This window comes from Phocoena sinus, chromosome 16 (genome assembly GCF_008692025.1).
Source record: "Phocoena sinus isolate mPhoSin1 chromosome 16, mPhoSin1.pri, whole genome shotgun sequence".
NCBI lineage: Eukaryota > Metazoa > Chordata > Mammalia > Artiodactyla > Phocoenidae > Phocoena > Phocoena sinus.
In genome coordinates, this window is record NC_045778.1 from 82,468,353 (window position 1) to 82,479,447 (window position 11,095).

General features: G+C 53.1%; 2 protein-coding genes across 13 annotated transcripts in view; one reads left to right on the plus strand and one right to left on the minus strand.

The window, feature by feature from the left end:
- The window catches only part of MGMT (O-6-methylguanine-DNA methyltransferase), a 348,914-nt gene extending 337,912 nt beyond the window's left edge, over positions 1 to 11,002 (plus strand). The window contains exons 5-6 of one of the 3 annotated variants that reach the window (XM_032607816.1): positions 286 to 471; positions 10,214 to 11,002. In XM_032607816.1, coding sequence (XP_032463707.1) covers positions 286 to 456 — 171 coding nt within the window. In that variant the 3' untranslated portion in view covers positions 457 to 471; positions 10,214 to 11,002. Of the gene's footprint in view, positions 1 to 285; positions 6,889 to 10,213 lie in introns of those variants that run through there. The other 2 variants (XM_032607815.1, XM_032607814.1) reach the window with 2 other exon arrangements.
- EBF3 (EBF transcription factor 3) overlaps positions 4,865 to 11,095 on the minus strand; it is a 117,035-nt gene continuing 110,804 nt past the window's right edge. For 2 of the 10 annotated variants that reach the window (XM_032607800.1, XM_032607799.1), the window contains exons 13-15: positions 11,065 to 11,095; positions 9,899 to 10,090; positions 8,282 to 9,500 (exon numbers count right to left, since the gene is read on the minus strand). The exon at positions 11,065 to 11,095 is cut by the window's right edge and continues 147 nt beyond it. In XM_032607800.1, the coding sequence (XP_032463691.1) occupies positions 8,980 to 9,500; positions 9,899 to 10,090; positions 11,065 to 11,095 (744 nt within the window). In that variant the 3' untranslated portion in view covers positions 8,282 to 8,979. Of the gene's footprint in view, positions 7,051 to 8,147; positions 8,261 to 8,281; positions 9,504 to 9,898; positions 10,091 to 11,064 lie in introns of those variants that run through there. The other 8 variants (XM_032607807.1, XM_032607804.1, XM_032607802.1 and 5 more) reach the window with 8 other exon arrangements.

The window sequence follows — 11,095 nt, forward strand, 5'->3', positions numbered from 1 at the left end:
AGTGGGTCAAAGGATATGAACATTGTTAAGTCTCTTGATACAATGTCAAATTTATTTCTAGAAGGGTTGCACTGGTTTGCTCTTCTTTCTACAACTCTAAGAATGCCCGTTTCTCCATCAACAGGATTGAGTATTAGCTTTTAAGAAAAATCTTTTCTAATTTAATAGGTGAAAAAACTTTTTCATCTCACTTTAATTTGATACACAGTTTTAAGAGAGGGTGCGTATGTTTTCCCAGTTTACTGATCACTTGTACTGACTGTGAATTTGCCCATTTTTCTCCAGAATGTCTGTCTACTCTTGCTGATTTGCAAAAGCTCATCGCATACTGAGAAGGTGAACCCTTTGTGGCAGGACCCTTTCTGTCTCCCCTGGTGGCTGCAGCCCCACGCCAGCCTGGGTCCTGCTGGTCCCACAGTCGTGGAAGAAGGCAGTGAAGAGCTCGGTCCCTTGTAGGAGGGAACGTGTCAGGTGAGTGAGCTGCGGTCCGTGGCCACCATCAGCACGGCGGTGGGCATGGTCTGAGGGGCAGGGTGATGCGTGCTGTGCCGGTGTTTGCTTCTGATACTTCGTTTCTGTTCTGCCCAGTGCCTCTGACTGTTGTGGTTCATTCTGACTCTACCACCCAGACCTTCTCCGTTCATCATGTCCTTGTCCTGTCCCCATTGTCATCTGGAAGGGTGACAAGCTTTTACTGAGCCCTGGCTGGGTGTTGGCCAAAGGGCTCAGCCCTTGCAGTCCAGTCCCTCTGGCGCTGCCTCGGTGGCCACAGCCTGTCCCTTTCCTGTCCCTGCGCCGAGTGAATGGCTCCCCTGCCTGCACTGCGCATGCCACGTGGACCCAAGGGGCACCTGGTACACACAGGCGTCCAGTTTCCCCAGCCATGTGGGTCCACCTGTGGACCGTGAGGTGACCTGAGAACAGCAGGGATGAAGCACTCGGGAGCAGCTCTTTGCCGGCCTCCTGTATGTTGCAAAGGCCCCGGGGACATGAGCCTCTGCCCTTGGTTTCGGGTCTGTGAGCCGGTGACATTGGTCGTACCCTGAGCTCCAGCTGATACTGGGCCGGACAGACCAGTTTCCATCTCGCAGCCTGTCCAGGTGGCCTGGCTGAGCCAGGCCCCTCGAGCCCTGGGGCACGTGCCCTCCTGACTTGGCTTGGAGGGAGGCATGGTGGTTCTCACTCCATCCAGATGGCCTCGCTCACTCTGCCTCTCTCTCTCTCTCTCGCTCTCATTAATCCTGAAGGTCTCTGAAGCCTAGATCAGGGGAAAAAGCAGAGGGTTTGGGGACAGGAGACTTTGTTTGGCATCGAGCCCTGGTCCTTCCAGCCTTGTGACCTTGGGCCGGTCACCTGCCCCCTGCAAACTGAAGTGTTGTCACCCGAGAGAGGGGAGCCAGATCCAGCACAGAGCCCCATGGGTCTGCCAAACAGGATCCCGTGACAGGTGTCCCTCGACCCTCCGGTGCCACATGTGGGTGAGGCACGGTGCTTATCTGCTATTTGGAAAGGTGTTGGGTATTCTGCTCGCTGAGAAATTGTATTTTAAGAGGTGGTTTCTGAGGAATCTTGAATCAAGTGATGTTCACTTCCGTCCTGAAGTAGTGCCTACCCCGATCTCGTCCGGAGCCCCATCCTTCCGACACACCCAAACTAAGTCCCAGATGCTCGGTGGTTCACCGCAGCCTCGACCGGGTGCCCTCGATGTAGAGATAGGAAGGTGAGGAAAGCACGGCCTTGGCTCGTCCTCAGAAGCCTCAGAGTCCTTCCAGGGCAACAGGAGACCCCTGGGAGGCAGCAGCTGTAGAAGCCTCCCTGGGAGAACTCCCAGGGCAATCTGTGCTCAGGAGCGAATGCTTGGGCTCCGACTGGATGGCCAAGTGGGACTGGCCGCGTTTTCTCTCCACCCCACATCGTAAGCTCTTGGGGTGTAGGGCACACTCCACGTGGCTGCACGTGGGGTGGCACAGAGCAGATCCAGGGCGTGGCAGGTACGAACCAAAACTCACTGCAATCCCAAGAGAACGTGTCTCTGTTGGCCGCCCTCAGCGGATCATGACTGCAGACCTAGAAGTCATTGTGGGTTCCACCGAGGATGTCCCCGGGTTAAGCCTCAGCTGGACTCAGAGCTGACGGGCACCTGCTGCTGTCGTGGGTCCACTTTGCCGGACCCGGGCGGTGGGGAGACCGCGTCTGAGTCTGCACGGGGTCCAGAGCCGCTCTGTTTGTCCCCAGGCCGGGGGCTGGGAGCCATGTGCGTGCTGGCTCCCCAGCCCCGGACCGGCAGCCCCGCTCCCCGTGAAACCCACAGCCCTATACTGGGGATGACAAATGACCAAAAAATCAATTTGTAATCTGATTGGAGGTTTTTGATTTCCTCTGATGAGTTTAAATTTCATTAAAAGCAACCTTATTCCAACATAAAAGGAATCCTTGAAGGGTAAAGCAGGGGATTGTCTCACCGAGTATAAAGCATCCCGACTCTTTTGTGTGATTTATTCATCGCGTTAATTGTGAGGGCCAACCCAGGGTGTCCGTTGGCAGCTGTGCCGTTATCAGGGCCTGGGATCGGCCGGGCGGGCTCAGAGCACAAGGACTCACATTCAAAACTCGCTCTTTGGCATATTGACACTTGAGTTATCAACAACTCTTATTATCTGCTGGGAGGGAGCTGGCAGCTCCTGGGGACAGAAGGAGCCACAAACCCCGCCACAGCCGCCCCTCTGCATTCTCTTAATTGTGTGTATTCTCTGGAAAAAGTGATCATCGCAGCCTCTTGTCTTGATGAGAAATTGACATTTTCTGAGGACTTCTCTGGGTGCCGGGCGGGGAGATAAGGCCAGGGCTGTTTTGGGGGAGGGTGGGCGCCCCTCCTTTCAGGGGCCTCTTTATTGCCCCCGTTGACCCGCTTGATGAGTATGGATTTCATGAGGTCTTTTTCAGCATTTGAACTATAAAAGGTTCAGAACGACACCACCCCTTATAGACAAAAGATAACCTTGCCCTTTGAATATATCGATTCTTTATTAACTAGGCTGTTTAATGCAATGAAATGAGGCATTAGATTGAAGCCCATTTCAAGTGCTTTGAATAATCTTTAAAAGCTTGGAAGACCCTGGAAGGTGGCCTGACAATAATTGGCACACATTTGGAGAGAATGCAGTTCTCAATTCGGATTCAAAACACAAACATAGAATAATTTCCCTCCCCGCTGGTCACAGGGCCCAGGCAAGCAGCTCAGAGAGGCAGCCCCTGCCACGCCCCTGAGCAGGCATCGCTGGCACCGGCTCAGAGTGGGGAAGGAGGTGAGGTTGGTCCCCAGCACGCAGGGGAATTGGGGGGGGGGGCGGGGGCTGGCTGCAGCCTTGTACCCCATGAGCCTCTTTCTTCGCTGTCTCTTTAAGGCTGAAACGAGAATGCAGTCAGGGAAACCTGATTGTCATTGACAGGAGAAAAAGGTATTCACAAGTTTCTTTATGTTTTGGATAATGATTCCCTGTTTTGCTCGGCAGAACAAGTAATTAAGATGACATTTGTGAGTACTAATTTGGATCACACTTATGTGTATGTGTTGGAGAGCTGCAAGCCAAAACATGCAAAACCAGCCTTTCATTGAGGAGCAAATGAAAACTACAGAATGAACCGGAGTGGTGCTGCTGAAAAGGCACAGGAGCTGAGCACAGCTGCAAAAATCAGAGCCCCGGTGCTGAGGGCACATCTCATTAGAGCCCTGCCGTTGGCCACACCTCCGTGCGGCCCAGGGGCAGCCGCAGTGCATGGGGTCTGTCACACCACGGCCGTGGACCTGCTGTTGGCGACGGTGTCCCTCAGGTCAGGGTTCAGTGGCACTGGTGTCCGGAGCCCTGGTGCCTGCCCGTCCGACCGGAGCTTTCTGAGCTGGATCTTGTCCCGGTGGAGCACGGTGACAGGGACAGAGGAGCACATGTCTGGAGTAGCCAGAATGCTTGCCCTCTACCTGCCAGTCCTCCAGTTCAGAGGCAGGGGCTGAGGCAGGAGGGCCTGGAGCAGGGGCGGGGGTGACCAAGCCCCCAGCGAGTCTCAAGACTGTCTATGGGCCACAGTGCTGCTGCTGTGGCCCCCAGGTCTGACCCCCAGTCGTGTTCTGATGTGCCGGCGGGCGTGCAACACACGTACAGGTGGCCCCTCTGGGGACCAGAGGCATCTGAGTAACTACAAGGAACTCTCCGTGCAGCTTAGATGAGCGTTTGAGGGCAGATAACCTTGGAGAAGGTTCTTCTATGAACCGTTTTCATCCTGGCCAAGAGAGCTCTGGGAGTGCAGATCAACCCCACCCACCCGGCCAATGTAACTGTTGCGTCTTGAGCAAAGCCATTTTAATAATCAAAACAGATCAAATTACCCAAAGTGAAATTCACAGACAAGAAATACTTTAATTAAATATTGTGTAAAATGAACATTTTTATAGTTAAATATCTGAAAAAATGTACAGATAAAACAATCTTATTGTAGGGTTTTTAACAGTAAAATCTACCATTTAGTGGAGCGCTCAGTTTTGAGACGATGAAGCCATGAGGGCGACTAATTAATCTAAAACACAAACCAAGTGCAGGGACAAGGAGACTTGCGAATGTCCTTAACGTGTACACGTGAGCTCATTTTTAGGTCAAACCCTTACTTATACAAAATAAAACGGAGGCATCAGAGTTCCAGAGTGACTCCTCAGGCTGGTCGCAGGGCCAGAGTGTGACCCGCTAACCCCTGGGGACGTTCTGATGCTTTGATTTAGTCCCTTGAATAGACACTTTCTTAAGTCCTGCGTTGTTTTGTTTTGGTTTCTGTCAAGAAAAATTTTTTAAGTCCCTCCTCTTTGTTTTAGATTTGATTTCTGCTGCAGTTTGCAAACCGTTTGCTGTGCTGTGTCTGCAAAGGGAAAAAAGAAACGACCCTCTTGGTCTCACGGCAGGTTTGGCACTAACAGGTGCAGTGTCTGAAGGAGGTCATTATCCAGTTTAAAAAGTACAGACAGTGCTGCTGGGTTCTGACCACAAAAAACGTATTGTTAAAAAGGAATTTTAAACGAGGGGTGATTGTGGGTCCCCTGAAACCTCTCTGAATCAGAGGTGGGCTTGGGAGGACACAGCAGAACCAGATGCGGAAAGGAGCGACACGGGGGTCTCCGGGCTTGTGCGTGTGCGTGTGTGTGTTTTACGCCGTAAATCTCCACATGAAATACTGAGTAACAATTGTGGGGTAAGCCTGTGATCAAACAGCACAGAGGTTCTCTAGAGAAGTCCACTTTTAAGGCATCAGAGAAGTTAATGTGGCAGACATTTTCATTAAAACATCAGAAGTAAATTTTATTTTAAACTTTAGGCCTCTGAATTTTTCCAGTAAACACAGTTCAGCTATGTGGCAAAGTCATGGGTGGCAGCTAAAATGACTTTTTACATTCTATTCTACAAAAAAAATAAAAGGAGGACACAGCCCCAAACGGTGTCGCCTCTTCGTGGCCGCTCCACATGCACGGAATCTACGAGGGTTTGTCACAGCGGGTGGCCCCGTTTTGTTGTGACTGTACGACGAACTTTTTTTTTCTTCAAAAGTATTTGTTCAGATAACTTAAAAATAATATAAAAATAAACAATGAATTTGACTTTTCCTCAAAAAAAAAAAACAAAAAAAAGGACGGAAAGTCTAAACAAACAAACAATAGCAAATTTTGGAAGTACAAATGAAATGCAAGGATGTTGGTTCACTGAACGAAACAGATCAAACAGTTCTTGGCTTTAACGCTCTTCCCCAGCTGATATCACAACACCAGGCCATGATCAAAAACCAACGCAGACAAGAAAAAGGAACCGAAAATGGTGGGAAAAGCAGTGTACAAAATTTCAAAGATAAATACAATATTTATAATTGATATGTTACAAAATAAAGTCCCTTAGCAACAGCAAGTGTTCATGGAAAAGTAAGTAAGTAAGTAAGTGTTGAATGGAGACCATTTTATTCCTTATAAGACGCATAAGGAATAAAACTCGTTTTTTTTTCTAAATATTTAAGTGGATCTGAAAAAAATTCAAGACAAGTGTATAAATATTTAGCTACAACTTTGGCAAAATCACAAAAGTCTACAATTTTATAACCACATACAAAACACATCGGGGAAGAAGGATCTAGAAGTCAAAAGGACAATTTCTGGTACAAGAAACATGGACCTCACAGTAGCCTAAGAATGCAATAGTATACAGTGCTAGCAAAAGTTGAAAAAAATGTCGCAGATCACACTTGCTTAACAGGAAGCTCTAGCAGTGGGAGAATATTTTAACCAACAGACAGTAGCATTTTTTTTTTTCCTCTGTCAGTGTGCTTGTTGAAGGCAAGAGAATTCAATATCAAAGTTACAATTTCTAACTACAATAAGTTACAAAGTTCCGTTTCATTAAGATGAAGTTAGTTAAGCAACGATAAACCCTCCCTCCCCCCCTGCCACCCCAATTCTCCTACTCATGTAGTCTTCCTTTCTTCCAGTTTGATGGCTCAGACCTCCTTGGCCCCCTTTTGTCACCACAAAAAAATATTTCACATTATAGAGATACACAACCATTGTGAATCTAAGTATGAGTGAGTACAGAAGAATGTTTGGAGGCGTTTTTCATCAGTGTTTCGTGATCATCGAATGGTGCATTCACAAAGTTTCTCCCAACACATAGCAAGTACTAGACACAGCCAAGACGGAGTCAGAAACTTTATACAAAATAGGCATCGCTTTGTTCTCCTTATTCTTCAGGGCTGAGAAATGTGAAAATATGAGAAGAGTTCAGTCAATAAAATGGAATTGTTCGTGAAGAAGTACGTCGTTCGTGTGTGTGTCGATTGTTAATAGTTTAAATAAAATCTTTAAACAACGTCTCTTGTGGAATTTCAACCGCTGCTGATGTACTGAAGACACGGTCTCCATCAGCACCTCTTACGTACTAACGTGTCCCCTGAAGTCCGTCCTTGGATGCTGGGCGCGGCGGAAGGTAACAAGCGCCCCTCACATTGGCGGGACTACCAGCCCAGACATAGCTGCAAGAGAGAGGGGGCAGGTCAGGGGCGCCTCTCACCGGGGTGGGGGGCTGGGGGGGCCCTCCCTGGGCTTCGGTCGGCAGTGACAGTGGGTCTGCACGATCCTCCATTAACCAGCCGTGGGCTCGGTTAAGGCACCTACTTCAGGGGGTGTGGGGTGCTCGTGGGGGACAGGTCCCCGGGGTCCTCGCCTCAACGGCCTCACGTGGCGAAGGGAAAGGCTCTGGCCTTTCTGGGTGTGAAAGGGCCGCTGCCCACACACGTCAGTGGCTGGCTTACAGCAGACGGAGGCCCAGACCCCCACGGAGGCCACCTCCGTCGACAGATGCCGAACCAACCCGGTCACTTCTGTGACGCCAGCCAAGGCCAGCTCTCGGGCCGCTGGGACCCGGGCACAGCTCTCGCTCCCTAAGTCAGTCAAACTGGACACACCTCGGGTTCCCCTCTGCTCTCAGCCCCTGCCTCGGACCTTCCGCTGACCGTTCTGTATCGTAATGGTGAGTCGCGGACCTGCCAAGATCAAAGCCACTCACAGCCCACCTGGTTGCAATCTCAGGGCCAAGGGCCCTCAAGAGACACAAGTCACAGCTCCACCGTAGGGAGCGCGTCCTTCCTCTTCTTGGAGGGAAAGAGAAACTTGGGCCAAGATGCCAAGTGCAGCAGGCGCTTCCCAGTGACCTCTGGGTACAGATGTCATCTAAAATCTGGTAACTTTAGTGTTGTCCAATTTTTGCCAGAGTGATCATTCTCATTAATCTATGTAGAACATATTAATACATCTGTTCACGTAGTGACGGGAGCTTCAATTTCTCAGTTCGTTAATCTCAGCGCTATTAATTTATCTCCGACTCACCGTTACAACTTTATGGCTTGGAAGACCTGTGTGTGTACACACGGCTTACGTGGCGCCACCTCTCAATGGGCCCTGGCACCGAGTGGACGGCGGGCAGGGCCGTGGCACCCGGCCACCTGCCTCTTAAGCACCTGTGGTCTGGTGACCGCTGCTGGCTTGCAGGCCAGTCGGCGGCCCTTCGGGGCTGGGCGTCCCTCTCACGCTAACAGGTGTTGTGCAGACAATTATTTCAAATCACTGATACCTTTCCAGTTCCTTTTTTGAGCATTAGTTCATCAAAGTGAAATATGCCACCGACTTCACAAAAGGGCCAGTTTGTCTTCTCCACGGTAGCGTCCTCAGCACCCAGCAGAGAGCCTGGCACATAGTAGGCGCTCAGTAAATACTGGTTGAATGGATTCATTTTTTTAAAGGAGTAACTGGATTTGGTTTTCACCGGGAGGAGCATATACCAAAGGTGGTGTCTGAAAGAGGCCAGATGACGGCCACTTAATTAATTTCAGAGCCTGTGGGCCTCAGTCAGTCACCGAGAGCCACGTGCAAGCTCACGGGGCCTAGGGGCCCTCACGCAGCCCCGCCTGCCACTGCCCAGAGGGCCCCAGCACTGGGCGGGCGCTGGGTGCCCGCTCCGCGCTGCCCCATCTGTGGGCACCTGTGCCAGGCGGGGCCTCCCGCTGCCCTTGGGCGGGACCTTCTCCCTCTCGCGTCTTTGAAGGAAATCTCCTGGAAAACCAACTCCCGTGCAGCACTGGTGCACGTGCCCTTCCGAGGAAAACACAGCCTCGTGCGCCCCGTGGTCCGTTAGACCAGGTTGAGAATAAAGGCTCAGGCTCGGGACAGTGAGAACGGGCCAGTTTCGAGGTGGGCGCTGCAGGCGGCACCGTGACCCACCACCCCAGGCCTGAGGCTGTCCCACTGCCCTGTGAGTCAGGGGAGCGACAGGCTTGCACCTGCCCACACTCTCGGCTGAACGGGACGCAACCTGGGCCCCGCTGCCTTCACCACGGCCCGTTTTCCTTCCCTTGCGGGTTCCACTCCCTGCAGGTATGGGCCGCTTTACCGTGAGGACACTTAAGTCACGTTGGAAGGATGAGGAAACGGGTTTCATGCACCAAGAGGAAGAATCCGGTTGTGGGGACTGAACGGGGCGGTGGGGGGGGGTTGTCTCCAGGAGCACCAGGTTGGGGGGTGGGTGTCGCACTGTGGCAGACGAAGGAGAACATGCAACAGCCAGGGCCGCCCTGCCGGCAGCCCGCGGGTGGGCCCGGGGGAAGGTCGGAGCTCCCGCCCCCCCCCCCCCCCAGGGAGAGCCCCTCACTCCAGCCCTGCGGCCCAGCCTGGCCTGCCCCGGGGCCCTCCAGGCGCTCCCAGGCCACGGCCTCAGGCCAGCGCGCACCCTCACCTTGCAGTCCGTTCCCGTTGGCGCTGGTGCAGGAAGGAGGAGGGGAGGCTTGGGGCCGGACCACGGGCGCGAAGGCGCTCTTTTGTTTCACTGCAGAGATGACATTGGCAGGTGAGAATGAGAAAATGCCGTGTGTACTGCTACAGTTTGAAGGGAGGGTGACCGAAGAGGCTGCCATGGTAGGGCTGGACGGCACTACTGCAACAAAGCAAACATGGTCAGGACGCGCGACGCCGGGCACGGCCACACGACAAAGAGAGCTCCAGGGCCTCGCCTGGAGCGTCGGGCCAACAGAGCAAGCACGAGATGTTTCTGGCTTGGCCACTCTCTGGATAACAGGCAAACTCTCGCGTTGGACTTTTCGTTTCCAATTGGGCGGCCCCATTTGGTGCCGATTTTGTTTGGGTTTCCAATGTGACCGCGTGGGGCCCGTTTTAGGTCAATTTACTGTCGTCACGTGGACGCCCAGCCTCCAGAGCCACCCTTCCTTTTATCCAGTAGCTCACACCACAGAACATCCAAGCAACGCACACATTTGACTTTGCAGCGAATATGAATCTGTGTGATGACGGGTGACAAAAACAGACACTTACTGCCGTAGGGAGAGTTAGCGGAGGAGCCATTAAGAAATCCAGGCGAGCCCGGGACCCCTAGATTGGCCATGGCGCCACTTCCATATCCATTCATGCTAGTGCTGACTGTGCTGTAATTGGACTGCTGGGGAGTACTGCTGGGGACGTATCCTCGCGGGGACACGCTGCTTGTATTGCGACTGTAGCCGACTGCTAAAATCCCCCCCCGGCCAAAAATAACATTATTATCAGGGAGAGACACTTGGGGGGGGGGGTTTCCCCGCAAACCTCTATCATCTATTGAACGCTTTTAATTGACCGTATGCTTTCCTCCAGCCCCAGCGCCTCTCGCCAGCTCAAGTAACCTTGTCACGCCAGCCCTGCTCGAGCATCCTCGCCGAGCCCCGTCCTGTCTCCGGCGGCCTCGGCAGCCGGCCCAGGCGCACTTCGATCTAACCGTCAGCGGCTTTCACGTTCCTCTTTAGAAGCAATTATCAACGGCGCGATTCCTGGGCCGTCCCCCCGCGCTAGGTGAGCTTTCGGCCTCTGCAGACCTTCAAATGCCACGGCTGACAAGGAGAGCTGCTTGTGGCCGTAAGTCCCCAGGAAAGGCTGTCCTGGGGCCTTCGTGTCTACGGCTGCTATTTCTGTCGGCGTGGGGAGGGGAAGCAGGAGCCTCGCTCCCGCCGTGGGGTGAGGGTGAACGGAAGCCGAGCGGCGTACGGGGAGGCGTTTTCTGAGATCACGGCCTGCACGGGCTTTAGAGCAGCCGGAAAAGGATAAGGTGCGGGTGGGGAGCCGGCGCTTCTCTCCGTGTGCTCCTTCCAGTCTCAGAAACCAAATCCCACCCCCACCCCTGTGCAGCGCATCCAGGAAGGGTCCGCGGCTCCCTACGTCACGGCTCTCCTAGGGCTTATCCCAGCCTTTCCAGGAAAGCAAAGCCCCTCAGGAATCAGTTCAAGGAATCGGCCGGCAAATACCAGCAAAGCCGTGTGGCAGCCACCGTGGCCGCTGCCTCAGCTTCCTGGGTTCTCTGAGCATGCTCTGCCCGAGGGCCTCTCCGAACAAAGCTGCAGAGCCCGGGGCGCTGCCCACGTCCCCGCGGCCGCAGGGCACAGTCAGCCGCGGCAGCTAAGTCCCACCATCCCAGCTGGGCGTCTGGGGAAGGGGCGGCCCGCGCGGCGTACCTTGGTCGTTGGCTTGTGACGTCTCCGACAC